The sequence below is a fragment of the Giraffa tippelskirchi genome, chromosome Y (genome assembly GCF_054371585.1).
Source record: "Giraffa tippelskirchi isolate mGirTip1 chromosome Y, T2T-mGirTip1v1.2.pri, whole genome shotgun sequence".
Classification (NCBI taxonomy): domain Eukaryota; kingdom Metazoa; phylum Chordata; class Mammalia; order Artiodactyla; family Giraffidae; genus Giraffa; species Giraffa tippelskirchi.
This window is the reverse complement of record NC_137290.1, coordinates 748,051-775,191: the sequence shown is the minus strand read 5'-3', so window position 1 is coordinate 775,191 and position 27,141 is coordinate 748,051. Positions and strand designations below refer to the sequence as shown.

At 54.9% G+C, this 27,141-nt stretch overlaps 1 protein-coding gene across 1 annotated transcript; it reads right to left on the bottom strand.

The window, feature by feature from the left end:
- Positions 1-383: 383 nt before the first annotated feature.
- Positions 384-27,141, bottom strand: LOC145537662 (granulocyte-macrophage colony-stimulating factor receptor subunit alpha-like). Its single transcript, XM_081568516.1, has 13 exons — positions 27,087-27,141; positions 25,679-25,845; positions 21,962-22,049; positions 18,819-18,961; positions 17,036-17,162; positions 16,792-16,921; positions 14,712-14,896; positions 12,662-12,795; positions 11,297-11,320; positions 9,262-9,397; positions 8,277-8,370; positions 6,822-6,897; positions 384-2,418 (listed from the first exon to the last, which is right to left on the bottom strand). The coding sequence occupies exons 1-13, from the start codon at positions 27,139-27,141 to the stop codon at positions 2,311-2,313; spliced, it is 1,467 nt and encodes a 488-aa protein (XP_081424642.1). The 3' UTR covers positions 384-2,310.

Below are 27,141 nucleotides of genomic sequence, written 5' to 3'. Positions count from 1 at the left end.
CCACAGTGGCCAAGCCATCTTCCTCGTGTGTGTGTTGGGGGGTGGTGGGTGGCAGTGGGCGCTCCTTGCTCTAAGATTTGCCCTCTGTGACCTCCGGGAACTTGCATACATATGCCCCCCTGCCCCGCCCCCACAGAGTGGCTCCAAGCCCTGCTTCTGGGCATGAGGCACTTACGATGCCCCAGCTCCCTGGCTGTGGAGGTAGATCTTCGCTGCAAGGTTTCCCTCTGCCCTATTTTGAAATTATTTTCATTTACAAGTAGAAAACATCTCGGAAGGAAAAAAAATGAAAGAAAAACATAAAACGCATAAACCAATTTTTGCTCCCTCAGCTTCTGAAACAAGTGAGGACTTGTTCACCAGTCCCCAAGATGAAAGATTACTTTTCTTTTTTGTTTTTAAATAAATTTATTTCTTTTAGTTGGGGGCTAATTACTTTACAATATTGTAGTAGTTTTTGCCATACATTGACATGAATCTTTCTAAAAAGGTACTCAGCCACCAACAATGATGGTATTCATAGGGATATGGATCAGTTTCACAGAAAAAAAAAAAGCCAATGAATCCCATTACAGCAAATCCTATTGCTGCTACGTTGGAAGGACTGATGCTGAAGCTGAAGCTCCAATCCTTTGGCCACCTGATGGGAAGAACTGACTCTTTGGAAAAGACCCTGATGCTGGGAAAGATTGAAAGGGGGAGGAGAAGGGGATGACAGAGGATGAGATGGTTGGATGGCATCACCGACTCGATGGACATGAGTTTGAGCAGGCTCCGGGAGCTGGTGATGGAAGCCTGGCATGCTGCAGTCCATGGAGTCGCAAAGAACTGGACAAGACCGAGAAACTCAACAATAACAACAGTTTTTAAAGGCTGTATGCAGTTTGTTACAGTATTGTTCTGCTTAATGTTCTGGCTTATTGGCCTCGAAGCACATGTGATCTTAGCTCCCGGACTAGAAATCAAGCCCACACCCTCCCTGTACGGGAAGGCAAAGTCTTCACCACTGGACCGCCAGGACAGTCCCTGGGCTCTGATTTTTAACTTACTCATAAACCCATCCCTGTCAACCAGAGCGTCCCGGGGTCCAAGCCCATCTTCAGCCAGAGCTGACGCCTGAAGAGAAGCCGATCTTTCCGAGTCCAGCCCGCTCACAGCCAGAGCTGGGAGGTCTCCAGTCACACCCGCCCCCCCCCAACCCCGGTGATCACAGGTGGCACCTCGTCCCGGAGACCCGCTGGGGTGACCGCACGGCCTATCTCGCGGCTGCAGGCTCCGCGGCCACAGCGATTGCAGGCATTTTTCATCTGATTCCATGACCTCATCTTTCTCTATTTTCTTGAAACTCCGCAAGCGTTTCACAAGACGCTCTTCCTGAGCGCTGCGCCAACCCCAAACGCATAAGTTTCGCAACGAGATCTTACCCGCGGCTTCTGTCTCTTGCGAAACGCATCTTTCTCCGTAGCGTGGACTTGGGACGGGCTCACGGTGTTTCCGGGAAATCGGAGCTGAGTGTCTCTGCTTCTAGCATTGCTGGCCGGCAGCCCGAGCGTGAGATAGCTGTGTCTAGGAGACGGGTCCCTCCTGGACGTGGTTGGAACCCAGCAAGATGCTTCATGTGTGGTTGTTGAGAGACGCAACGCAAGAGAATCGCGCTCAACTGGACATCTTCCATCCTCATCCTGTGTCTGCTCCCTTCGCCCGAAAAACGGATAGAGGCCGTTGATTCACTTGGAGAAGCTTGCTCACTTTCTCCTAAACCCTCCGTCATTTTTCAGGTTGTCTGCTTGGCTGGCACCCTTCAGTTCAGTTCAGTTCAGTTGCTCAGTCGTGTCCGACTCTTTGAGACTCCATGCACTGCAGCCCGCCAGGCTCCTCTGTCCATGGGATTCTCCAGGCAAGAACACTGCAGTGGGTGGCCGTGCCCTCCTCCAGGGGATCTTCCCGAACCCATGGAGACCAGACACCCCGTTATTTCTTCGTCCCCAAGTCTGTGCTGTTATGGGCAAGTTCGGTGCCCATCTTCACAGGGACAACCTGGACCAGAGTTTGAGCCGGACTCTGCCAATATCCTCACCCACCTACGGGGCACATCTGGGCGACGGGCTGGTGGCCGGTCCCTCCTGCAGCTGGGAAAGGTGTGTGTGGCGGTGGCCAGCAGGCGGGGAAGCAGGCGGACGATGTAGCAGAGGCTGAGGCAGGGGGATCGGACGGCAAGCGGTGGGAGAGTCGAATCAGAGTGCTCTCAGTGGCTGCGCAGAGGACGCCCAGAAGGGATGTTTCTGTACAGGTTGGGGGCTGGGGCTGGACCTACCATCTTGGCTGGTCCGCTAGCCAAAGACTGGTTTCCTCCACGGTGAAGATGTCCTCGGGGTCCTGGGAGGCTGATGGTGGGTGGCCTCCGCACGAGGCCGTCTCCTAGAAGAGAGGACGCAGCACACAGGTGAGGCCACACTCTGTGGAGTCCCTGGTCCCCCCAATCAGTGGTACTCGTGATGGCCAGAGGGTGGAAAGGGCCCATGTATCCACGGGTGGGTGAGTGGATGGATTGGTGGATGATGGATGGATGGATGGGTGGATGGATGCTGGATGGATGGGTGGATGGACGGATGATGGATGGATAGATGGATGGATGGATGGATGATGGATGGATAGATGGATGATGGATGGATGATGGATGGATAGATGGATGATGGATGGATGATGGATGGATGATGGATGATGGATGATGGATGGGTGGATGGATGGATGATGGATGGTGGATGCATGGATGCATGTGTGGATCGATGGATGGATGATGGATTGATGGACGGATGGATGATGGATGGATGCATAGATGAATGGATGATGGATGGATGATGGCAGATGATGGCAGATGATGGATGGATGATGGATGGATGTTGGATGGATGGATGGATGGGTGGATGGATGGGTGGGTGGATGGATGGATGGATGATGGATGGATAGATGGATGATGGATAGATGATGGATGGATGATGGATGGTGGATGATGGATGGGTGGATGGATGGATGATGGATGGTGGATGCATAGATGCATGTGTGGATCGATGGATGGATGATGGATTGATGGACGGATGGATGATGGATGGATGATGGCAGATGATGGATGGGTGGATGGATGGATGATGGATGGATGGATGATGGATGGATAGATGGACGGATGGATGGATGATGGATGGATAGATGGATGATGGATAGATGACGGATGGATGATGGATGGATGATGGCAGATGATGGATGGGTGGATGGATGGATGATGGATGGTGGATGCATGGATGCATGTGTGGATTGATGGATGGATGATGGATTGATGGACGGATGGATGATGGATGGATGATGGCAGATGATGGATGGGTGGATGGATGGATGATAGATGGTGGATGCATGGATGATGGATGGATAGATGGATGGATGGATGGATGATGGATGGATAGATGGATGATGGATAGATGACGGATGGATGGTGGATGGATGATGGCAGATGATGGATGGGTGGATGGATGGATGATGGATGGTGGATGCATGGATGCATGTGTGGATCGATGGATGGATGATGGATTGATGGACGGATGGATGATGGATGGGTGGATAAACAGCACGGGGTCCACCCACACAGTGGAATATTACACAGCCACGAAGAGGAGAGAAGCTCTGACACAGGTTACAACGTGGATGGACCTCAAACACACGATGTTCCCTGAGAGAAGCAGACACAGGACACATTGTGTGTGACTCCATTCATAGGAAACTTCCAGAACAGGCAAATCCACGCAGACAGCGCTTGGCTTTGTGGTTGCCAGGGACTGGGGCAGGCAGGGGAGAAGTGACTGGTGATGTAGACAGGGTGTCCTTGGGGGCAATGAGAATGTTCACGATCCAGACAGAGCTGATGGCTGCACAATGTTGGGAACTTGCTAAATGCCCCAAACTGTTACTTTAATGGGTGGATTCTACGGCATGTGAGTGAAACCTCAATAAAGCTGTTTTTTTTTTTTTTTTTAAAATAAAGAATGAACACATCATGGGTACAATCATCTCTGAGATGCCTGCAACCCACGTGGAGGGATGAGTCTTCGCCGGCTCCTGGGGAATCAGAGAGAGACAGCTCCCTATTTTGAACAGACCCTCCCCTGTCTTGGCGTTACCTCTCGTGGACCGCACGCCCCCACCTCGCCGATGTGCCCAGACCCCAAGCATGGAGGTGACCAGAGGGGTCAGTGGCCTGGGGAGCCAGGTGGGTGGCTGACTGAAAACTTGGGGACCCCCACTCCCCCAGTTTAGGTAGTGGGTGATCCTGGCTGGCCTGAGGCTGAGCGTCAGCGCTGGGGGTGGTAAGTTCACAATTCCACCCTCCAGGAAATGAGGACCCTTGATGTCAAGCCACTGAGTCCCACACAGAGGACCATGCATTTGAAGGACCTAGGGTTCGCCTGTGCAGGGTAGGAGGCTTCCCAGGTGGCACTAGTGGTAAAGAACCCGCCTTTCAATGCAGGAGACCTGGGTTCTATCCCTGGGTGGGGAAGATCCCCTGTAGGAGGGCATGGTAACCCACTCCAGCATCCTTGCCTGGAGAATCCCATGGACAGAGGAGCCTGGCCGGCTACGTTTCAGAGGGTCGCACAGAGTTGGACACAACTGAAGCGACTTAGCACGCATGCACGCATGTGGAAGGCAAGGGGGTGAGGTCAGCACGCAACCTCTGGAAGGTTCAGATGGTTGACAATCTGTGGCTTCATCTCATTATCTCAACAGCGCTAAGCACGGTGAACCACGGTCACGCACAGATCAAGAAATGCAAAATTCGGTTTTGGGGTCAACGGGCTCCACCGAAGAAGCCCAGGGGCACTGGAAGAAGGGGGGGGGCTTCCTGGGGAAATGGCTTTGGGCTCAGAACACAAGCCATGCTTTTTATGGGCATCTCTGCTTTCTCACGGGTGCGGAGGCACGTGTGTCGATGGGAAGATGAGGTCAGGGGCGCAGAGCTGCCCCCGGGAGGGTCCCTGCCTCCAGCCACCACGGGGTGGGGGAGTGGGTGGGGAAGGTCATGTGTCACACAGGCGCCCTCCAGCCAAATTCAGCATCCACCCAGGAGCGCACACGGGGAGTCTGGATGGGAAATGCGGTCTTTGCAGACCTCACTCCTGGAAGATCCCAAGGTGAGCGCATCACGGTTTCCATGGAGACCCCAGAAAGGGACAAAAACAAAGCTCTGAGGTTTCTCACATGGAGATAAGTCGCCCTGTGGCGGTTTCTCTACTTCGCTGCAGACACACCTGTAGGTGCAGACAGCTGGGCACCCGTGTCCCCTCCACTGCACGAGCCCTCGGCCCTCCCCTCCCCGCCTCTCCCCTCCCCGCCCGTCCCCTCCCCGCCCCTCCCCTCCACTCCGCTCTCCTAGGCCCCCCCCACTACCCTCCTCTACTCTCCCCCTCCCCGCCTCTCTCCTCCCCACCCCTCCCCTGCCCTCTCCCTATGCCTGCCCTAGGCCCGTCCCCTCCACACTCCCCTCCATGCCCCTCCCCTGCCCTAGGCCCCTCCCTGCTCTACGTACCTCCCCTCCCCTCCCCCTCCACGCCCCTCCCCTGCCCTCTCCCTATGCCTGCCCTAGGCCTGTCCCCTCCCCTCCCCCTCCACGCTCCTCCCCTGCCCTCTCCCTATGCCTGCCCTAGGCCTGTCCCCTCCCCTCCCCCTCCACGCTCCTCCCCTGCCCTAGGCCCCTCCCCACTCTAGGTACCTCCCCTCCCCTCCACGCCCCTCCCCTGCCCTAGGCCCCTCCCTGCTCTACGTACCTCCCCTCCCCTCCCCCTCCACGCCCCTCCCCTGCCCTAGGCCCCTCCCCTCCCCTCCTCACTCCCCTCCACGCCCCTCCCCTGCCCTAGGCCCCTCCCCTCTTCTAGGTACCTGCCTCCCCTACACCTCCACGCCCCTCCCCTGCCCTAGGCCCCTCCCCTCCCCTCCCCTCCCCTCCACGCTTCTCCCCTGCCCTAGGCCCCTCCCCCCCTCCCCTCCCCCCCTCCCCTCCCCCTCCACGCCCCTCCCCTGCCCTAGGCCCCTCCCCTGCCCTAGGCCCCTCCCCTCTTCTAGGTACCTGCCTCCCCTACCCCTCCACGCCCCTCCCCTGCCCTAGGCCCCTCCCCGCCCTCCCCTCCCCCTCCACGCCCCTCCCCTGCCCTAGGCCCCTCCCCTGCCCTAGGCCCCTCCCCTCCACGCCCCTCCCCTGCCCTAGGCCCCTCCCCTCCTCTAGGTACCTCCCCTCCCCTCTCCCTCAACGCCCCTCTCCTGCCCTAGGCCCCTCCCCTCCTCTAGGTACCTGCCTCCCCTCCCCTCCACGCCCCTCCCCTGTCCTAGGCCCCTCCCTGCTCTAGGTACCTCCCCTCCCCTCCCCCCTCCACGCCCCTCCCCTGTCCTAGGCCCCTCCCCTCCCCTCCTCACTCCCCTCCCCTCCCCTGTCCTAGGCCCCTCCCCGCTCTAGGTACCTCCCCTCTCCTCCACGCCCCTCCCCTACCCTAGGCCCCTCCCCTCCCCTCCCCCTCCACGCCCCTCCCTTGCCCTAGGCCCCTCCCCTCCTCTAGGTACCTCCCCTAACCCTCCCCCTGCTCCCCCCTCCCCTCCCCTCCCCCTGCTCTCCCCTCCCCTCTACACTCCCCTCCTCTCCCCTGCCCTCCTGGGGGCACTGACCTTCCCAAGCCGCCCGCAACGCCGCTGCCGCAGAGCACGCTCGCCCCCCCACCCCCGCGTGTCCGAGCGCCCGTCTCTGAGCCCAGGTGGCGCCTGCCCGGGAGGGAGGCAGCCTCCCTCACCTCCTGCAGGAACGAGCCGGTGAGTTCGTGCTTCACCCGCGGGATGGGCGGAAACAGCTTCTTCTTCAGGGAGAACCTGTCGGGAAGAGACGGGAGACGCTTGCGGCCCAGCCTCAGAGCTGCGAGGGGGTCTGTCCTGTCCGAGTGCCCCCGGCCCCGTGGCAAGGCCGGGCCTGCGTGTGGCGCGGCCAGCCTCAGTGGTGAACGCGCTGCCCGAAGAGCTTTCCCGCCTCGCCCGGGGCGCGGTGAGGACCTGGTGCCCACGTGGCTGGCACTGGCCACCGTCCCGAGCTGGAGGGTCGGTGCTAGGGGCGCCCCCATGGGTCTAGGCAGGCAGGCCGGGCGTCCTGGGGACCGGTCACTGCCTGACGGAGCTGCTCGCCTCAGCCCCGTCTGCGGGGCGGGCCCGCGAGGACAGACAGCTGAGACAGGAGACACTGTCCCCCGCGAGCGAGGAGCCCTGGACCCCAGGCCCCACGCCGCAGCCAGAGCGGAAACCCAGAGGCAGGCGGCCACGGGACCTGGACACGCCCGGCTCCAGCCACCCCACCAGCCTGTCTGCGCAAACTCGCTGACAATGTGACCTCAAGACCCTCCAGGGGCCTGAGCCCCTCTGAGCGCCCCAACTGTCCCCCCTCCAGCCCCCCGAGCCTCCTGGATGCCGTACAAACACCACCAGGACATCCCCTGTCCTTGTGTGCGTGCGCGCGCGCTAAGTCGCTTCAGTCGTGTCGGGCTCTTTGTGACCCCATGGACTGCAGCGCGCCAGGCCTCCCTGTCCATCACCATCTCCCAGAGCTTCCTCAAACTCGTGTCCGTGGAGTCGGTGATGCCATCCAACCCTCTCACCCTCTGTCGCCTCCTTCTCCTCCCGCCTTTGGTCCTCGGAGACTGGGAACCCAGGGCTTGTAAACGGGCGAGCAGCTCGCTGCCTCCCTCGTGTGGCAGCTGTGGCCATAGCCGGGTTCCACCACCTCCTCCGTTGAGCCAGGAGGGTGCCCCTGGGAGGCATTTCTGCATTGTGACGCCAGGGACTGCCCCTAACTGGGGCGCTCGCTTTGCCCAGCCACGTGCTCGGGACCCATCTTCCAGAGAGGCTTGTGTTCTCTGCAGAGACGCCTGGCCTCACCTCTCTCTTGGAAGCCTCTTTTTAAAGTTCACTCCTTCAGGCACAAAATCAAGAGTGCCTTTGGCACCAAACAGGCAACCCCCAGGAACACTGGAAAATTAAATTGTGCCGTGACTCGGACCCACGACAGACCAATGTCGAAACACGGGCCCCTTAGTAACAGCCACTCCCTGTCCCCATCCCCTCCACCCTGAGCAACCTCCAGGCTGCATTCTGAGTCTGGGATTCTGGCCACTCCGTGGGGCTGCAGTGACAGGCGTGGGCTCTTTTGTGTGTGGGTTCTGACGTGCCATTTTCGAGTTTATTTAAGTGTGTGTGTGTCTCACCTTTTACAGAGGAACATGACGGCCATGCCAAACAAAACCGCGGCCCCCACCGCCAGCCCGATCGAGACCATCAGGAAATTCGTCTCTGGGACACCTGGTGGGCAGACAAGCAGAGGGTCAGGAGTGACTGGAAGGTCCGCTTTGCACACATCGGTCCTGCCCGCCCATCCCTGGCGTCGGACGACAGGGCGGGGGACGTGGTGGGGGAAGCAGGGCCGGAGAGGAGGAAGGGGGAACTTCCAGACAGAGGGACCCCAGGGAGGTGAGAAGGATGGCACCAAAGAATCTATTTTTGTGGGATCCTGTGCCCACCACACCCCACTGTATGTCACTGTCCCCCAGCCAGTCCATCCTAGAGGAAGTCAACTCTGAATGTTCATTCGAAGGACTGGCGCTGAAGCTGAAGCTCCAACCCTTTGGCCACCTGATGCTGAGAGCTGACTCATTGGAAAAGACCCTGATGCTGGGAAAGATCAAAGGCGGGAGGAGAAGGGGACGACAGAGGATGAGATGGGCGGATGGCATCACCGACTCGATGGACATGAGTTTGAGCAAGCTCTGGGAGGTAGTGAAGGACAGGGAAGCCTGGCGTGCGGCAGTGCACGGGGCCGCAAAGAGTCGGGCACAACTGAGCAACTAAACAGCAAATCTCCCCACCTCCCCCCTTGCCACTCTCAAAAGATGATGCACCAATTACTTTTCCAGGAAGGCACAATTAATACTGCACAATGCCTTCCTGGTCAGTGGATATTAACTTTCCGTTCTGCGCTGCATAGCCAAAGGAATGAATGCATAATTGTGAAACGTCAAGGGCAAGAGAAAGAGGTGTGTGTGAGCAACTGAACAATAAAAATGAAGGTGAACTGGTTTGAAATAAAAGAGAAACTGTAGAAAAAAAAAAGGAGGATCGGACAGCAAAGGAAAGGTCATTCCTATCCCTCCCCAGGCTCATGTCAGGATCCACGGGTGTTTCTGGGGGACTCACCGAAACGGTGCGTGGAGCTCCACTCACTCCAGATTTGAAACTGCACGTGTTGCACCCTCATGCGGACGGTGTGCTCTCCTGTCACACCAGAGCTGGGCAGTCTGTACTCATTTTTCCACTGTCTGCTTAGAAAAACCTTGGACAGTAAAGAGGACCTCGTGATGGCCACAAATACCAGACTGGAAACACGGAGAAGGCGGAAGGTGTGCCCCCGACAGCTGGAGGCACAGGGGACCTGCCGCCTCTGGTCCATCCCTCCCAGCCCACTGTGGGGGCCCTAAGGGGCTTTGCTGTCTCGCATCCGGGGCTCCCATCACTTCATGGCAAACAGGTGGGTAGAAAATGGAAACAGTGGCAGACTTTATTTTCTTGGGCTCCAAAATCACTGCAGATGGTGACTGCAGCCATGAAATCAAAAGACGCTTGCTCCTTGGGAAAAAAAAGCTATGACAAACCTAGACAGCGAATTAAAAAGCTGAGATATCACATTACCAACAAAAGGTATGTGTAGTCAAAGCTACGGTTTTTCCGGTCATCATGCATGGATGTGAGAGTTGGACCATAAAGAAAGCTGAGCGCCAAAGAACTGATGCTTTTGAACTGTGGTGTTGGGGAAGACTCTTGAGAGTCCCTTAGACAGCAAGGAGATCCAACCAGTCCATCCTAAAGGAGATCAGTCCTGGGTGTTCATTGGAAGGACTGAAGCTGAAGCTGAAACTCCAATACTTTGGCCACCTGATGTGAAGTCCTGACTCACTGGAAAAGACCCTGATGCTGGGAAAGATTGAGGGCAGGAGGAGAAGGGGACGACAGAGGATGAGATGGTTGGATGGCATCACTGACTTAATGGACAGGAGTTTGAGCAAATTCCAGGAGATGGTGAAGACAGGGGAGCCTGGCGTGCTGCAGTCCATGGGGTCACAAAGAGTTGGACATGACTGAGCAACTGAGTAACAACAACAGTCGGGGCTCTCAGCTGTCCGTCTGTGTCCGTGTGTCCTGCAGGGCCCCCATGCCCTTGGGATGTGGGCTTGTGGTTATTCTGAGTCTACACAGAGAGGGGACTGTGTGGTCCAGTCATTAAGACTCTGTACTTCCACTGCTGGGGATGCAGGTTTGATCCCTGGCCCGGGAACTAACATCCCTCGTGCCTCGCGGTACAGCCAAGATAAATAAATAAAACAAAAATGCTTTAAAAAAATTGTTGAAAGAGAAAAAAAGGGAAAGGATTCTACACACAGGACTCGGGGTAGGACAGGTATATTTCAGGCACAGCAGGGCTCAGATGCCTCTGAATGCCTCACCCACACTCGGACACTGGACAGTCCTTTTCTCAGAGCAAGGCAGTCCCTGGACGACACCTGGGCTCTCCTGGGACCTGCAAGTCTGGAGAGGCTGGGTGGTCAGGGAGGAGAGGGGGGCCTGGCCTGGGGGCGCCTGGTGGCCACAAGGATCTGGGGCTGAGCTCCATCCAGAGTCTCGAGGGGAGGGTCCTCCCCGCCTCTTCCGGCTTCTGGGGGCTCCGGGCGGCCGTCCCTGGGCGGGTGGCCGCCTCCCTCCCGTCTCTGCCTGCGTCTCCACGTGGCTTCTCCTCTGTGTCCGTGTCTCTCTTCCTTTGGCCTGTCACTGGGTTTAGGGCCACCCCCATCCAGGAGGACCTCATCTCAGACCCTTCACTCCATCACCTCTGCAGAGACCCTGTTTCCAAATAAAGTCCTGTTGTGTGGCTCTTGGTGGACCTGACTTCTTGGGGGACCCTTTCAGCTCACTACATGTGCCCTCAGAAGGTGCAAGGAGGTCCATTCAGGACCATGATGTTATTCCATCCACGAGGAGGGTGACACCAGGCTGCCTGAGCTGAGTCAGAAGCATCTGGGAAACCACAAATTCTCCATCGGTCCCCAGAGCCTGGTGACCCCTAAACGGGGACACAGAGGGACCCGGGGCTGAGCTGAGTGCCCTGCCCGCCGAGGGCGGGGCTCTGAGCATCTATGACCCAAGCCCGGATGTAGCAGAGAAAGGAAGGCATACTTACGGGCTCTCTCTTAGAAAAGCTGCCCTGTAAAGAGAGAGCAAAGGAGAGATGGTAAGTGCCTGTCTTTATGGCTTTGTCTGCAAACGCGAGAACCCCCTGGGAATCCCACGAGGGCTGTGAAGGTTATTTCAAGCTGGAGATAATGGCGATTCCACAGATGCAGGGATTTAAAAGAGGCTTCTTGGAGTTTTCTCTTATCAAGCTGAAAGCAAAAAGCTTCTGGGAGTGAGTGCTAAGTCGCTCAGTCATGTCTGATTCTTTGTGACCCCATGGACTGTAGCCTGCCAGGCTCCTGTGTCCATGGGGTTCTCCAGGAGAGAATACTGGAGTGGGCTGTCATTTCCTTCCCCAGGGGATCTTCCGGGCCCAGGGACTGAACCTTGGTCTCCTGCACTGCAGGCAGATTCTTTAACGTCTGAGTCACATACTCCATGGGATTCTCCAGGCAAGAACACTGGAGTGGGCTGTCATTTCCTTCTCCAGCAGCAACCCTGGTGTGCTGGTGGTTAGGACTCTATGTCTCCACCGCTGAGGGCAAGGGTTCTATCCCTGCTCGGGGACAATGACCACAGAAGGTGTGTGGCCAAAAAGGAAAAGAAGGAATACATTTTTTTTACATTTTCCCCCCAGAGAAGGTTTTCTCTCCTCTTGCTGCCTTTCCTCTATCCATCTGGGAAGGAAAGATGCTAACTTCTGGTATGTGAGCTCCCTGCCGGAATGAATGAAGGCTGATTTATTTTTTTGTTGGGGCCCCTGCTCTGAGGGAACTTGCCTTCCAGCGGGGAGGAAGGCAGACAGCAGACGTGGATGAAAGCCCTAAACGGAACCTCTAGAACCACGAAACCCTGAGACTCACACACCAGCACCCTCTTTATGACCTCGGGCGCTGCAAACCGGTTTCCTAGGTACGACCGCCAAGAGCATCGACAACAGAAGAAAAAAAAAAAAAGCTCGTGAGTGAACAACGGCAAAAATGAATGAGGACGGACTTCCCTGGGGAGGTCCGCGGTTAACGCTCCGCCTGCCAATGCAGGAGACGTGGGTTCGATCCCCGGTTCAGGAAGATCCCGCGTGTCTTGCGGCAACTAAGCCCGTGCATCGAAACGACTGACCCTGAGCAGCCCCCGCTGTCTGCAACTAGAGAAGAAGGCCACGTGTAGCGACACAGATTCAGCGCAGCCAAAAATAAATACAAATTTTTAAGAGGGATGAGCGGCACTTTTAGGACAAAGAGAGTACAGGAGGAAGCACAGAAGAGACGCGTGAGGCAAAGAGGGGCCTCCGAGAGTGAGGCGGCTGGACCCCAAAGCGAGCGGAACAGAGGGGAGGCAGTCCGTGTTTCTCCACGAAGGGTCAGGTCCTCACCATCTTCTGGATGTCCAGTGCGTAATGCAGGACGCTATTGGACAGGCTGTATCTGATCGCGGGGGCATCCCAGCGAATCATGTAATGCGATCCGTTGTCCCTGACCGTGATGTTCGCTGGCGGGTTATACTTTTCTGAGAAGAGACCCAAACAGGAAACAGGGTTAACAAACCTGCAACCCACAGGAGTCAAGCGGCTGAGAGGCGGCGGAAGGACATTCCCCGGGCACCTGGTCCTATGTCGGTGTTGTTGCATAAAACCAGACAAAGCCTGAATCTGGAGGAAGCAAGACCTCAGGTCGGCTGAGCGTGCATGCTGGGCTCGTGGGCTCCTGGCCGGGTCCCCCGCCCTCTGTCTCTACCTGGCAGAATCGCTGGAGCCCCAGGCAGAGATGCTGGCATGCGAGCTAAGTCGCTTCAGTGGGGTCCGACCCTTTGTGACCCCGTGGGCTGTAGCGCCGCGGGGCTCCTCTGTCCATGGGGATTCTCCAGGCAAGAATACCGGAGCGGGTTGCCATTAGGACAATAGTGTCTGGGCGCATCCCCTGCCTTTTGCAGGATATCATATAAGCAGGAAGTAGAGTCACCCAGCACATACATGGACCAACCAAGCAGCCAGACTTGGTGTCAAGTCTTGGAGTCACTCGAGATTCCCAGGGGGCTCAGTGGTAAAGAATCCTGCTGCCAATGCAGGAGACTCGGGTTCGATCCCTGGGTCAGGAAGATCCCCTGGAGGAGGGCATGGCAACCCACTCCAGTGTTCTTGCCTGGAGAACCCCACGGACAGAGGAGCCTGGCGGGCTACAGTCCGCGGGGTCGCAAAAAGTTGGACACGACTCAGTGACTAAGCCACCAGCACCATATGTCTTTATCTGTCTGAATTAGCTCACTTAGCATAATAGCCTCCAAGCCCATCCATGTTGTTGCAAATGGCAGAATTTAATTCTTTTTTTAAGGCTGAGCAGTATTTCATTGTGGGATCCCCAGGTGGCGCTAGTGGTAAAGAACCCGCCTGCCAATGCAGGAGACAGAGACGTGGGTTTGATCCCTGGCTTGGAAAGATCCCCTGGAGGAGGGAACGGCAACCCACTCCAGTGTTCCTGCCTGAAGAATCCCATGGACAGAGGAGCCTGGTGGGCTACAGTCCATGGGGTCGCTGACAGTCAGACACGACTGAGGCGAGTTAGTATTTCATTGTATATATGTACTGTATCTTTTTATCCATTCACCGGGTAATGAACCCTTAGATGGCTTCCTTATCTGGCACTCGTCAACCACGCTGCTATGAACATTGGGGTTCGTGTTATCTTTTTGAACGAGCATTTTCAGTTTTGTGTTTTTGGTGTCTTATTTTTTTAAGATATGTAACCAGCAGTGGACTTGCTGGGTCACATGTTAGTTCTGTCTTTAGTGTTTTGAGACACTTGTACACCGTCTTCCACACCTCCACGCAGTTTGTACAAAGAGTCAGACACGACTGAGGGACTAACCACACGCACCCCTGAAGTCACCCACGGGCCCAACGCAAGGTAAACACAACGGCCCAAGCAGCGAAGGGTCTGTCTGGAACCAGACTCTTTGGCGTTGGAGAGTCCCCCAGAAGGACACTAGGTCCCCTACACAGAGAGGAATTCCTTTCCAAGACTGCGTCCGTCAGTCCAATTTGTTCACCTTCGACTCGAGAGTACACACCCCACCCCTCTCTGCACCTGTGGTTGTTGTCCAGCCGCTCAGTCGTGTCTGACTCTCTGCGACCCCGTGGACCGCAGCACGCCAGGCCTCCCTGTCCATCACCAGCTCCCGGAGCTCGCTCAAACCCACGTCCATCGAGTCGGTGATGCCATCCGACCGTCTCATCCTCTGTCGTCCCCTTCTCCTCCCGCCCTCGATCTTTCCCAGCATCGGAGTCTTCCACCCCAAATATCGATCCCGCCTCTTGCTGAGGCCAGTCTGGAACCCAACGCCACAGTCTCCAGACAAATGCAAACGCCATGAAGCAGACGGCCAGCAGAGGAGCAGAGGCATACCAGGGGAGCGAGGGACCGTCTTACCCAGGCTGGGGCCGTTCACGCTAGGAGAGTCCAGAAACTGGATGTCCGTGTCGCTACTGGTTCCGTTCACCAGGAAGAAGTAATCGTCTGTGGCGTGGCCTTCGCCGAGCTCGTGGAAGTGGCACGCCACGCGCGTCCCGGCCGAGTCAAGGACGTACTGGTCGCACTCGGACACATTTCCGTGCCTGCGTGTTGAGGTCCAAAAAAGACGCCAAGGAGCAGCTCAGCAGTGTGTATCCTCCTGGGGTGTTCTTGCTCAGGGGCTCAGGCGTGTCCCAGTCTCTGTGACCCCGTGGACTGCAGCCCGCCAGGCTCCTCTGTCCCTGGGATTCTCCCGGCGAGAATACTGGAGTGGGTTGCCATGCCCTCCTCCAGGGGTTCTTCCCAACCTAGAGATTGAACCTGCATCTCTTACATCTTCTGCATTGGCTAGAGGGTTCTTTACCACTGGCACCGCCTGGGAAGCCCACATATATATATGTGGTGTGTGTGTGTGTGTGTGTGTGTGCTGTGTACCTGAAACTACTGTACTTCAGTTCAAACTATACTTCAGTTGTTAAAAAATAATACAAAATTGATAACTTCCTGACACTCTCAGATCACAGGGGCATTCACAGCTCGGAGCGACGAGCCAGATGAAGGAGAAAGGGAGATGGGTGTTTTTCTCCCTGGATGTTTGGACGTTGTTGATCGATGTCCTCGAGTCTCAGAGGACACATTTCTGGACTATGGGACGGGCTCCTGCGTTATCCAGCATTTAGCGTCCGATCCCCTGGAGGAGGGCATGGCAATCCACTGCAGTATGCTTGCCTGGAGAATCCCTGAGAGGGCCTGGGTGGGCTAGAGTCCATGGGGTCGAAAAGAGTCAGACATGACTGAGTGATGAAGCATAGCAAACCTCCAGTGAGGCCTCGGAGCATGGCCCAGCCCACGCTCACCCAGCATTCAGCAGCAGGAGCCTGTGAGTCCCTGCACCATGGGGGCCCAGGGCTCACCCAGCATTTACCATCAGGACCCCTGTGAGTCCCTGCACCGTGGGGGGCCCAGGGCTCACCCAGCATTCAGCAGCAGGACCCTGTGAGTCCCTGCACCATGGGAGGCCCAGGGCTCACCCAGCATTCAGCAGCAGGACCCTGTGAGTCCCTGCACCATGGGGCGCCCAGGGCTCACCCAGCATTAAGCAGCAGGACCCTGTGAGTCCCTGCACTATGGGGGCCCAGGGCTCACCCAGCATTTACCATCAGGACCCCTGTGAGTCCCTGCACCGTGGGGGGCCCAGCGCTCACGCAGCATTTACCATCAGGACCCCTGTGAGTCCTTGCACCGTGGGGGGCCCAGGGCTCACGCAGCATTCAGCAGCAGGACCCTGTGAGTCCCTGCACCGTGGGGGGCCCAGGGCTCACCCAGCATTCAGCAGCAGGACCCTGTGAGTCCCTGCACCATGGGGGGCCCAGGGCTCACCCAGCATTCAGCAGCAGGACCCTGTGAGTCCCTGCACCATGGGTGTCCAGGGCTCACCCAGCATTTACCATCAGGACCCCTGTGAGTCCCTGCACCATGGGGGCCCAGGGCTCACCCAGCATTTACCATCAGGACCCCTGTGAGTCCCTGCACCATGGGGGGCCCAGGGCTCACCCAGCATTAAGCAGCAGGACCCTGTGAGTCCCTGTACCGTGGGGGGCCCAGCGCTCACCCAGCATTTACCATCAGGACCCTGTGAGTCCCTGCACCATGGGGGGCCCAGGGCTCACCCAGCATTAAGCAGCAGGACCCTGTGAGTCCCTGCACCATGGGTGCCCAGGGCTCACCCGGCATTTACCATCAGGACCCCTGTGAGTCCCTGCACCGTGGGGGGCCCAGGGCTCACCCAGCATTCAGCAGCAGGACCCTGTGAGTCCCTGCACCATGGGGGGCCCAGGGCTCACCCGGCATTTACCATCAGGACCCCTGTGAGTCCATGCACCGTGGGGGGCCCAGCGCTCACCCAGCATTCAGCAGCAGGACCCCAGGGAGTCCCTGCACCATGGGAGGGGGCCCACAGCTCACCCACCGTTTAGCATCAGGACCCCAGTTGGCTTACAGAGAGGTCCAGATGTAGAGCTGATACCGCACGTCTGCAGGGGCGGCTGGGCCCCGCGTCCAGCTGCAATTCATGAGTCGGATGTTGTAGATGATGCACGAGAGATTCTGGGCTCCGGAGCCCTCCTTGCCTGGGAAGACAAGACAGCCACATCCTCACCGACAGCCGTGTCGTCACAGCGCCCCGCCGGCCACACGGATGCCAGGCGCCGTAGGAACATGCCCAGTGGCCGAGGAGACCTCACCTGGGTTTTCAAAGGTCAGCTGGTGCGAGAACTCCTGGCCCTGAGAGGTGGCGTTCACGGTCAGCGTGGCCCCCATGTGCAGGACAGCGCTGGAAAACGTGCAGAAGTAGGTGTCGTTGTTTCTGACCTGCAAGGGGTAGAAGCGAGAGTAAACGTATAACCTGTGGTGTGGGCATTCCCTGGTGGGTCAGACGGTAAAGCGTTTGTCTGCAAAGCTGGAGACCTGGGTTCCATCCTTGGGTTGGGAAGATCCCCTGGAGGAGGACATGGCAACCCACTCCAGTATTCTTGCCTGGAGAATCTCATGGGCAGAGGAGCCTGGTGGGGTACGGTCCATGGGGTCTCAAAGACTTGACTATGACTAAAGTGACTCAGCATGATGCAGCGCTCCGTTTTTAGTTATGATATAATATTGGTTCAATTCCCTGTGTTGTGTAATATATCCTGGCAGCTTACTGAATCATAGTAGTTTGTTCCCCTTACTCCTTTTCTCTTAGCTTCCCCTTCCCACTTCCCTCTCCCCACTGGTCTCCACTAGTTTGGTCTCTGCATCTGCGAGTCTCCTTCTGTTTTGCTATATTCACTAGCCTGTGGCGTGTTTTAGATTTCACATACAAGTGATAGCATCTATTATTTGTCTTTGTCTGCCTGACGTATTTCACTCAGCATAAGACCTTCCAGGTCCATCCATGTAGCTGCAAATGGCATCTCTTTGTTCTTTTTCATGGCTGAGTAATATTCCATTGCACGTATGTACCACATCTTTATCCATTCATCTGTCAGTGGACACCTAGGTTGCTTCGGTGTCCTGGCCAGCATGTACAGGGCTTCTGTGAACACTGGGGCACATGTATCTTTTCAAATTAGTGTTTTGGGGAATCCCAAAACACGCCCCTTTGGCAAAAAGATTTTTCAGAGCTAAAGGCAATTAAGAATCAATAAATGCAGAACCAGTTGTTATCTGCATAAAAGGAGGTGTGGATTTCCCTCTGTGAAGGTAGCACAAACATCCTATCTTATCCACATCAGGTTGAGGACCTTGATCTTTACCACTCAGATGGGGAAGTAGCTTCCAGGTGACCTCTTAAAAGAACATTTTTCTTTCTTACGCTGAACTGTGCAGCTTGTGAGATTTCAGTTCCTTAACCAGGAATTGAACAGAGCAGTGAAGGCCCAGAGTCCTAACCGCAAGGAGCTTAAGGAACTTAAGGAAGTTAAAGGAAGTTTAACTTGAGGAACTTAGGGAACTTAAAACAATCTTCATCTTCTTCAGTTCCTTTACATATTTCTTCGTCACTCCCCCACAATTTTTCAGCCCCAGAAACCCAAATCCCGTTTTGTCTTCTCATGTTTTTGTAACTCATTACTTTTTGTTAAAAAGCCACAGAAACCCCCTAGTCTGATCGCTTCATTTCTTTTCTGTGAAGCCCCGTTTATGTAAAAATTAGAAATGTCGGGATTTCCCTGGTGATCCATTATTAAGACTCCACACTGGCAGTGCAGGGGGCCGTGGGTTCGATTCCTGGGGGAAGAACTGAGCTGCCATATGCCGTGTGGCCACAAAAAAGAAAAAGTGAATAAACCGGGATGCTTTTTCTCCTGGTAATCTGGCTTTTGTCCACTTCATCTGCAGACCCCCTTCACTGAACCTAAGAAGGTGGAGGAAAGATGTTTTCCTCCCAGCCAAGAATGTTAAAGAGTGAGAGGCTCAAAAGACATTTTACAGGGAAATTCAAGATTGACAAGGAGCAGACCCACAGGACGTGAGCCCGTGAGCACCCACCTGTGGCTCTTGGCTGGTTTCGGGCTCGAGAGGCGTGACTATCGCACATGTTTGCTGAGTCACGATTCTCCGGCAATTCCAGCTTAGTATTTTTTTCCTTGGATCCAGCGTCACGTTAGCAATAGGAGATTCCTTCTCTTCTGCTGTAATTAAAAACAGAACAAAAAAGGACAGTTAGGGAAAATCAGGGCTTCCCCGGTAGTTCAGACGGTAAAGAATCCGCCTGCAATGCAGGAGACTCAGATTCTGTCCCTGGTTCTGGAAGATCCCCTGGAGGAAGGGCATGGCACCCCACTCCAGGATTCTTGCCTGGAGAATCCCGGGGACAGAGGAGCCTGGAGGGCTGCAGTCCACGGGGTCCCAAAGAGTCGGACATCACTTAGCGACTAAACCACCACCAACTTACAAATATATTATGCGAATTTATTGTAATGTATAAATAAATGTATAGTATATAAACATGTTATCTTTACATTATAATATATAAATAAATATATCTTTATATTATTAATTCTGTTATTTCATACATTATATAACATTGTATATGATTATGTTAAATATATTATATAATAAATATAATTATAATAAAAATATATAATATGTATATTTATATATAAGTAAATATAATTGTAAATATAACGCAATATATGAGAGTACAATATATACAATATATATGTGTGTATAATATATGTTACTATATAAGTACAACATAGTGATTCACGACTTTTAAAGGCCGTAATTCATTTGCAGTTATTATAAAACGTGGGACGTATTCCCCGCGTTTCACCATCCATCCTCATGTGTTACCTGTTTTATACCTGACAGCTCCCTCTCCCGCCTCTTATAAACCGCCGCCCCATCTTGCCGCCCGCTTCCGTCTGCACGCCGGGAACCACTGATCTCTCTGCTACGGCTGGGGTCGGCTTCTCTTTAGTTACACTCACTAGTTACTGTTATCTCTTTTCGATGCCACATATAAGTGACACCACACAGTACTTGTTTTTCTCTGGAATTAGCTATTTCATTCTGTTGGGGACCATTTTTTTCCTGTCTTCTATCGAATCTGTTACAACAGCGCTTGTGTTTGACGTTTGGCTTTTTGGCCCCGGGGCACGTGGGGGCCCTTAGCTCCCCAACCAGGGATTGAACCCAAGCATCTACCGTCTCCCGCATTGACAGGAGGGTTCTTTTAGTGCCACCCGAGAAGCGGTGCTGTAGTGATGTCTACCTATCGTAATAATTTGGAGAACCAGAAGGTAATTGTTGGAGAGGATGTGTAGAAGCTGGAACCCTCCACGTTGTCGGCGCAGATGCCAGGCACTGCCTGATGTGTTGGTTTAACTGCGCGGCTGCCCCTTTCTGGGCATTCAGGATGCAGGAGGGGACGGGTGAGTTGTGTGTATGTGTGTGTCTGGGGGTGGTGGTGTGCTGCCTGGAGAGTCCCCTTCGGGCTGGGGACTGGAGTGAAGGCGGGGATGCTGGCGAGGTACCACCTATCAGGACAAGCCTGCCCTGAACGAGATTCTCACCACCCACCTCACCTCCTCTCCTCTTTTCTCTGCTTGACCTTTTCAGGTGCATCTCAGTCTTTTAACTGGGCTCAATAAAACCCTGGCCAGAGACGACCCTGGAAGAAAGGCATGCCCACCTCCCCACTTTCCTAGGAGGAAAGAGCCCACCTACAGCGGAAGCTGGCTCCAAACGGCGAACCCACCGGAGGTCAAGGGTTGTTGTTGCTCAGTCACCCAGCCGCGTCCGACTCTTTGCGACCCCAGGGACCACAGCACGTCGGGCTTCCCTGTCCATCACCAGCTCCCGGAGCTTGCTCAAACTCATGTCCCTGGAGTCGGTGATGCCATCCAGCCATCTCATCCTCTGTCGTCCCCTTCTCCTCCCGCCTTCAATCTTTCCCACTTTCAGAGTTTTTTTTTTTCCCAGTGAGTCGGCTCTTTGCATCAGGTGGCCTAAGGATCGGAGCTTCTCGCATCAGATGATGCATGGTACTTGGTTCTGTCCTGGGGTGAGGTATCTTTCCATCTGAGTGACCTCATTAGTGAGCTGCCTGTGATGCACAATTCTGGTTCTGGGCTTATTTCACAAGAAGAGTGTTATCTTTCTCTGCCCGCTTCACAGAGAGGCTTCCCAGAGGTTTTCAGGGGATTTTGTTTTCAATGATGGAAAGCTGGCCTAAAACTCAACGTTCCAAAAACTAGGATCATAGCATCCCGTCCCATCACTTCATGGCAAATAGATGGGGAAAAAAATGGAAACAGTAACAGACTTTATTTTCTTGGGCTCCAAAATCACAGTGGACGGTGACTGCAGCTGTGAAATGAAAAGATGCTTGCTCCTTGGAAGAAAAGCCATGACAAAACTAGACAGCATCTTACAAAGCAGAGACATCACTTTGCCAGTAAAGGTCCATATTGTCAAAGCTATGGTTTTTCCAGTAGTCACGTACGGATGTGAGAGCTAGACCATAAAGAAGGCTGAGTGCTGAAGAATTGATGTTTTCAAATTGTGGTGCTGGAGAAGACTCTTGAGGGTCTCTTGGACTACAAGGAGACCAAACAATCAATCCTAAAGGAAATCAACCCTGAATATTCATTGGAAGGACTTATGCTGAAGCTGAACCTCCAGTACTTTGGCCACCTGATGGGAAGAGCCGACTCATTGGGAAAGACCCTGATGTTGGGAAAGATTGAAGGCAGGAGGAGAAGGGGACGACAGGGGATGAGATGGTTGGATGGCATCACCGACTCAATGCACATGAGTTTGAGCAAACTCTGGGAGATGGTGAGGGACAGGGAGGCCTGGCGTGCTGCAGTCCATGGGCTCTTAGAGTTGGACATGACTGAGCATCTGAACGACAGCAACCCTAATACAGGCAGCAAATCTGACATTCCAGGTGAGTTTGGGATTTGGGGCTGGAGCTGTAGGACTCTCCCTCACCTTTGAGTCCCTGATTCTGCTGAATGATAAAGGTATCCACCTCTAGAATGATTTGCAAGGAGACCCCCTTCACCTCACAGCAGTGGTAGGTACTCCAGGTCACGAGAGACTTTCTCTTTTCAGGGGTTAGGAGGGCGGCAGCCCCCACTACACACGGACCCCCTGGCGTTGGAAGACTCTTAGGCACTTACCCAGGACTATGGAGCATGCTGAGTTCAGGAGTACCAGGAGGCTTACGAAATCCAACAGGACCACCATGCTGCAGACCTGAAACTGGACCTAAACCTCCAAAGAGGAGACAGCAGTTCAGAAAATGGATTCCAACCAAGGCAGGAGGACTTCCTTTTTCGCACAACCTCCAAGGAGTCATTGGGAATCAGAACCTAACTGCTGGAGCCTTTGTGAGTAAGAGAAATGGTAGGCCCAAGGCACTTGGCTCAGGGCCAATATTGCCTCATATCCCAAAGTGGCTACCATGGACCTGCATTTTCATTACATATCCCTTCTTCTCTTCACTGGTGGCCTCACCTCTTCCACCCCTCTAAAGGGCTTTTGGTTTGTTCGTATGTCCCTATTTGGTCAGCAATATTCCATCAGAGCATAGTGTGAGGTTACCATCCTCCTTGTACACCTCTGGGTTACCTGGCATGATCAGATTCCACTTTTCTAAAATTTTTTACTGGAAGATAATTGCTTTACAAAATCGTGCTAACTTCTGCCATACATCAACATGAGATTCCTTTTTAAATTCTGTTTGAAACGCTATCCAAAGCATCAAAAAATTTAACACATATTCATGATGACAAGTCTCAGCACACTGGGATTAAAGAAACATTTTCTGGGCTCTACCCACCCTATTTTTCTCCCCTCAGCCCACTACCACTGGTCCACATTACTGGGGCTGAGAGGTATACTTCGGAGTGGCTAATCAATATTATTTTAAGCTGATCCTCTCTTCAGTGGGTCAGTGAGGGTCAGGAGAGGTGACACTCTCAATGAAAAGAAGGGATGTATGATGAGGATGCTGGATCCACAGCATCCGCTTTGGGGCATGAGGCAACCGTCTGTCCCTGAGTCAAGCACCCTGGTTCTTCCATTTTCTTCTGCTCAAAAAGGACCCCGCAGGTAGGAACACTCCCAGCAACAACCTAGGGGATAAACCATGCCTTAGGAAGATCAGCTGACTCCTAAATACTTACCTCCCCTTTGAGAAAACTGCTCCTTCCATCAGGGCAGCAAGAAAAAAAAAAGTCTATAAGTTCTAGAATATTCTGATGGAGGTTTTTTTATGTTTGATGATTATAGGGCTGGGTTTTGTGCATTTGAGTAGATTTTTTTTTCCCCTGATGTCTTCACAACACTACGAACACAAAGAGATGGGCACGCCCTTGCTGGTTGCACAGAGGTGATCAGGAGGGAAGCTGCAGGTGACCTGCCTGACAATGAGACACCTTTGCAGGAGGAGCTGATAGCAGCCAGGAGGCCACCAACAGTATGGGGCACAAGGACCCTCGGCATTTCGGCTCCTTTTGGGAGGCGGCTACCAACCTCCTTTGGAGACAAATTCATCTCGGTATCCGGGGTAGCCTCCTCTCTGCCCCGCGTCTCAGCAGTGAGCCAGAAGTCTTCCTATTTAGGGCAGACTGAGGCAGGGAAGGACAGACAGGCAGGGAAGGACAGGACACCCCACCGTGGCAGAGTCACAACTCTGCCGTCACGACCCCAGGAGACGTGCTGGGAATCCCCCGCGGGCTCTGCGAACTTCGTTCTGTCCTGACCCTGCAGCATCTGGCGGGTCGTGTCCTCACATCTAAAGGACAGGAAAGCTTGTGCTGTGGACGGATGGCACAGAATGGCAGGCAGGGCTTCAGGAACCCACAGCGTGTGTGCAAACTGGACGCCTCTTCCCTGGCGGGTGGGGAAGAACAGGACATGGTGGCTGGGTGGGGGTTGCATTGGCTGTGCCTTCTCCGTTTTAATAGATTCTGTCCACAAGGAGTGGGGCTCTTTTTATCCACGTGGTCCACACGCCCACGGCCATCTTTTCCACGAAAGCTTCCTGTGGCCGAATCTTGTGCAACATCCCAGCGTTTGGAGCGGTGTCAGCTCTGCCCACGTTGCTTTCAGGGGGTGTGTGCAGAAGTCCCCCCACATGTCTCTGAGCATCATCACCTCAGCCGCCACCTGTTTCCTGCACATCTCCACCAAATCAACTGCCTCCCGGGCCACTTTTGCTGCAAACGCTCATTTCTTTCCTTCTCCTTTATTTAGCTGAGCTGGGTCTTAGTTGCCACAGGTGGGGCCCAGTTCCCTGACCAGGGACGGAACCCACGCCCCCTGCATTGGGAATGCGGAGTCTTACAGACTGGGCCACCAGTGAAGTCCCAGACCCTCACCTCTTCTGCTTAGTGGCTCAGCCGTGTCCGAGTCTTTGCGACCCCATGGGCTGTAGCCCCGCCAGGCTCCTCCGTCCATGGGGTTTCCGAGACAGGAATACTGGAAGGGGGGTTGCCATTTCCTCCTCCAGGGGCTCTTCCCGACCCAGGCATCGAAGCCACATGTCCTGTGTCTCCTGTGTTGGCAGGCAGATTCTTCACCCACAAAGCCATTGGGGAAGCCCCTCACTTCTTATCCAAGGACAAACATCTCCAGCTGTATTTTTTTTTCCCATCTGTATTTCTAAGTCGCGACGGGGACGCTTTGAAACGTAACCCTAGCATCTTGAGCTCCCCGAAACAAGGAAACGTCATGAAATGAGTCCTGAAGATGGACTCAGCCTGGTACCCATCCCCTTTCTTCCTGCGGTCCCGTGTGTGTGCCTCCTCAGTCACTCAGCCGTGTCCGACTCTGCGACCGCGTGGAGTGTAGTCCGCCAGGCTCCTCCGGCCGGGGAATTTTCCAGGCGAGAATACCGGAGCGGTTTGCCACTTGCTTCTCCACCAAAGGAACCTAAACGTCCCCACCGGCTACAGATGGCTCCCAGATGCTTCGTAGCGAAAGGCACAGACCAGCTTCCTGGGGGACTTTGATGGTGGTCCAGCAATGACAACTCCGCACCCTCACTGCCGAGCATCTGGGTTCTATCTAAGATCTGACAAGCTGCGCGGCCAGGAGGTTAAAACAAAGCTTCGCTTGGCTCTGAGCACAGCCTGGCATCCCCCACCCCTTCTGCTAACTTTCCTGAGGACGGAGTGAACGTGACCTCAGTTTTGCGCCTCCAGGGAAGAGACCCCCCTGGCCCTTGCCGGGAGCCGGATCAGAGGGAACTACGTCCCCACTATGTCTGTGTCTAGACTATGTCTCCCCAGCGAGACCGAAGGGGTTGGGAGTGGAAATCAGTCCCGCGTGTTGTCCTGTGAGAACAAATCCGTCGAGGACTTCATAGCTGAAAGACGCCCCCAAAGGACACGTTTCACAGGTTGATAGCGCGGGCTTCCCGGGTGACGCTAGCGGCCAAGAATCCACCTGCCAAGGCAGGAGACCCAGGTTCGATCCCTGGGTCGGGAAGATCCCCTGGAGGGCATGGCAACCCACTGCGGTGTTCTTGCCTGGAGAATCCCAAGGACAGAGGGGCCTGGCAGGCTACAGTCCAGGGGGCTGCAAAGAGTCGGACACGACTGAGTGACTGAGCGTGCGCGCAGATAACAGGGCGTACAGAGGAATCGGACCCCACCAGCCGGTGACTCCTCCCCACGTCCGTCGGAAATGCAGAAGAGTCAGTGTCCACCCTTCTCTTCCTGCAGCTCGGGTGGCGTGACGTTCACCCCAGTAGCTTGTTTTTCCAGCCTCCCCCGGGGTGAGGCCGTCTCTCCACGATTCCGATCTCCCATCCCATCACTAACCCACGTGGTCAGAGGATCCTACCGGCCAGAGCAAGCCCCCTAAAGATGGGGGAGCCGTCCACTTACCGGTTCGTCAACCTTCTGGATCTTTCTCGCCCAACTGTCCGAATCTGGGGCTCCTTGAAGCCGCTGTCCTGCCCGCCCGGGGTACGTGGCTGGTGGGCAATGCTGGACGCCTTGGTGGCGGGTTCTCCAGCAGGAGAGCCCCCTCAATGCCCTTCCGGATGTAGGATCTGGGGGACAGTTATGAAAAACAGCCTGAGCAGATGGTCATCCGCACGAACACACTCTCTCTGTCTCTCCTTCCCTCCTTAAATGGAGCCTCCCCCAGGTCAGCGATTGCAGAAATAATCTCCTATCAGCGGAGCCTTCCTCATCACTGAGGGACCAGCCGGCTGTTATCATCATCTCAAGGAACAGGAAGTGTCCTAACACAGTCCACGTTCCCTCTCAAGCATGTGGCCTGCCCCTCGGGTTTTTTTTTTTTTTTTTTGGTTTAATCAGCCTCCTAAGGTTCCTCTTTTAGCAGCAGGGGGCTAGATGGCCACTTGGCTTTCCTGCATCTTCTGGTCGGGGATGGCAGGCTGTTGGGGGTCACCAGGGTGTCAGCTCGGTGTCCCTGTGTTCGGGGAACTGGCTGCTCCTTAGAGCATCCTCCGCGTCCACTGGGAGCTGGTTCCCTTTCCGCTCGGAAGCTCTGCCAGAGGTTGTGACCGGCTCTTGTCAGGGTCTGTGTCCTCCAGGGGCCGGGGGCGGGAAGAACTGAGCTGGCTTTCAGTCCGCTACTCCCTAAGGAATGACTCACACTCCTTGGCTACCAAGCGTTAGTCACTCAGCCGTGTCCGACTCCCTGCGGCCCCACGGACTGTAGCCTGCCGGGCTGTTTCCACTGTTTGCCCATCTATCTGCCATGAAGTCATGGGACCGGATGCCATGATCTTCGTTTTCTGAATGCTGAGTTTGAAGCCAGCTTTTTCACTCTCCTCTCTCACTGTCATCAAGAGGCTCTTTAGTTCTGCTTCGCTTTCTGCCATAAGGGTGGTGTCATCTGCATATCGGAGGTGATTGATATTTCTCCCGGCAATCTTGATTCCAGCCTGTGCTTCCTCCAGCTCAGCGTTTCTCGTGATGTCCTCTGCATAGAAGTTAAATAAGCAGGGTGACAATATGCAGCCTTGACGTACTCCTTGTCCGATTTTGACCCAGTCCGTTGTTCCATGTCCAGTTCTAACTGCTGCTTCCTGACCTGCATCCAGGTTTCTCAGGAGGCAGGTCAGGTGGTCTGGTGTGCCCATCCCTTTATGAATTCTCCGGTTTGTTGGGAGCTACACGGTCAAAGGCGTAGTCAGTGAGGCAGAAGTAGATGAAGAGGGATTGGAAAATGGCTGCTCTGGCCCTGAAGCTCCGGGGTGGCAGGAATTGCAGGCACCTAAGTGTGCGACCTGCCTTAGCCCTGCGGGATGACACGTGGGACCTGCCTCAGGGGAGGAGACAGACGAGGCGCGGAGGCCGTGAAGCTGCCGGTCCAT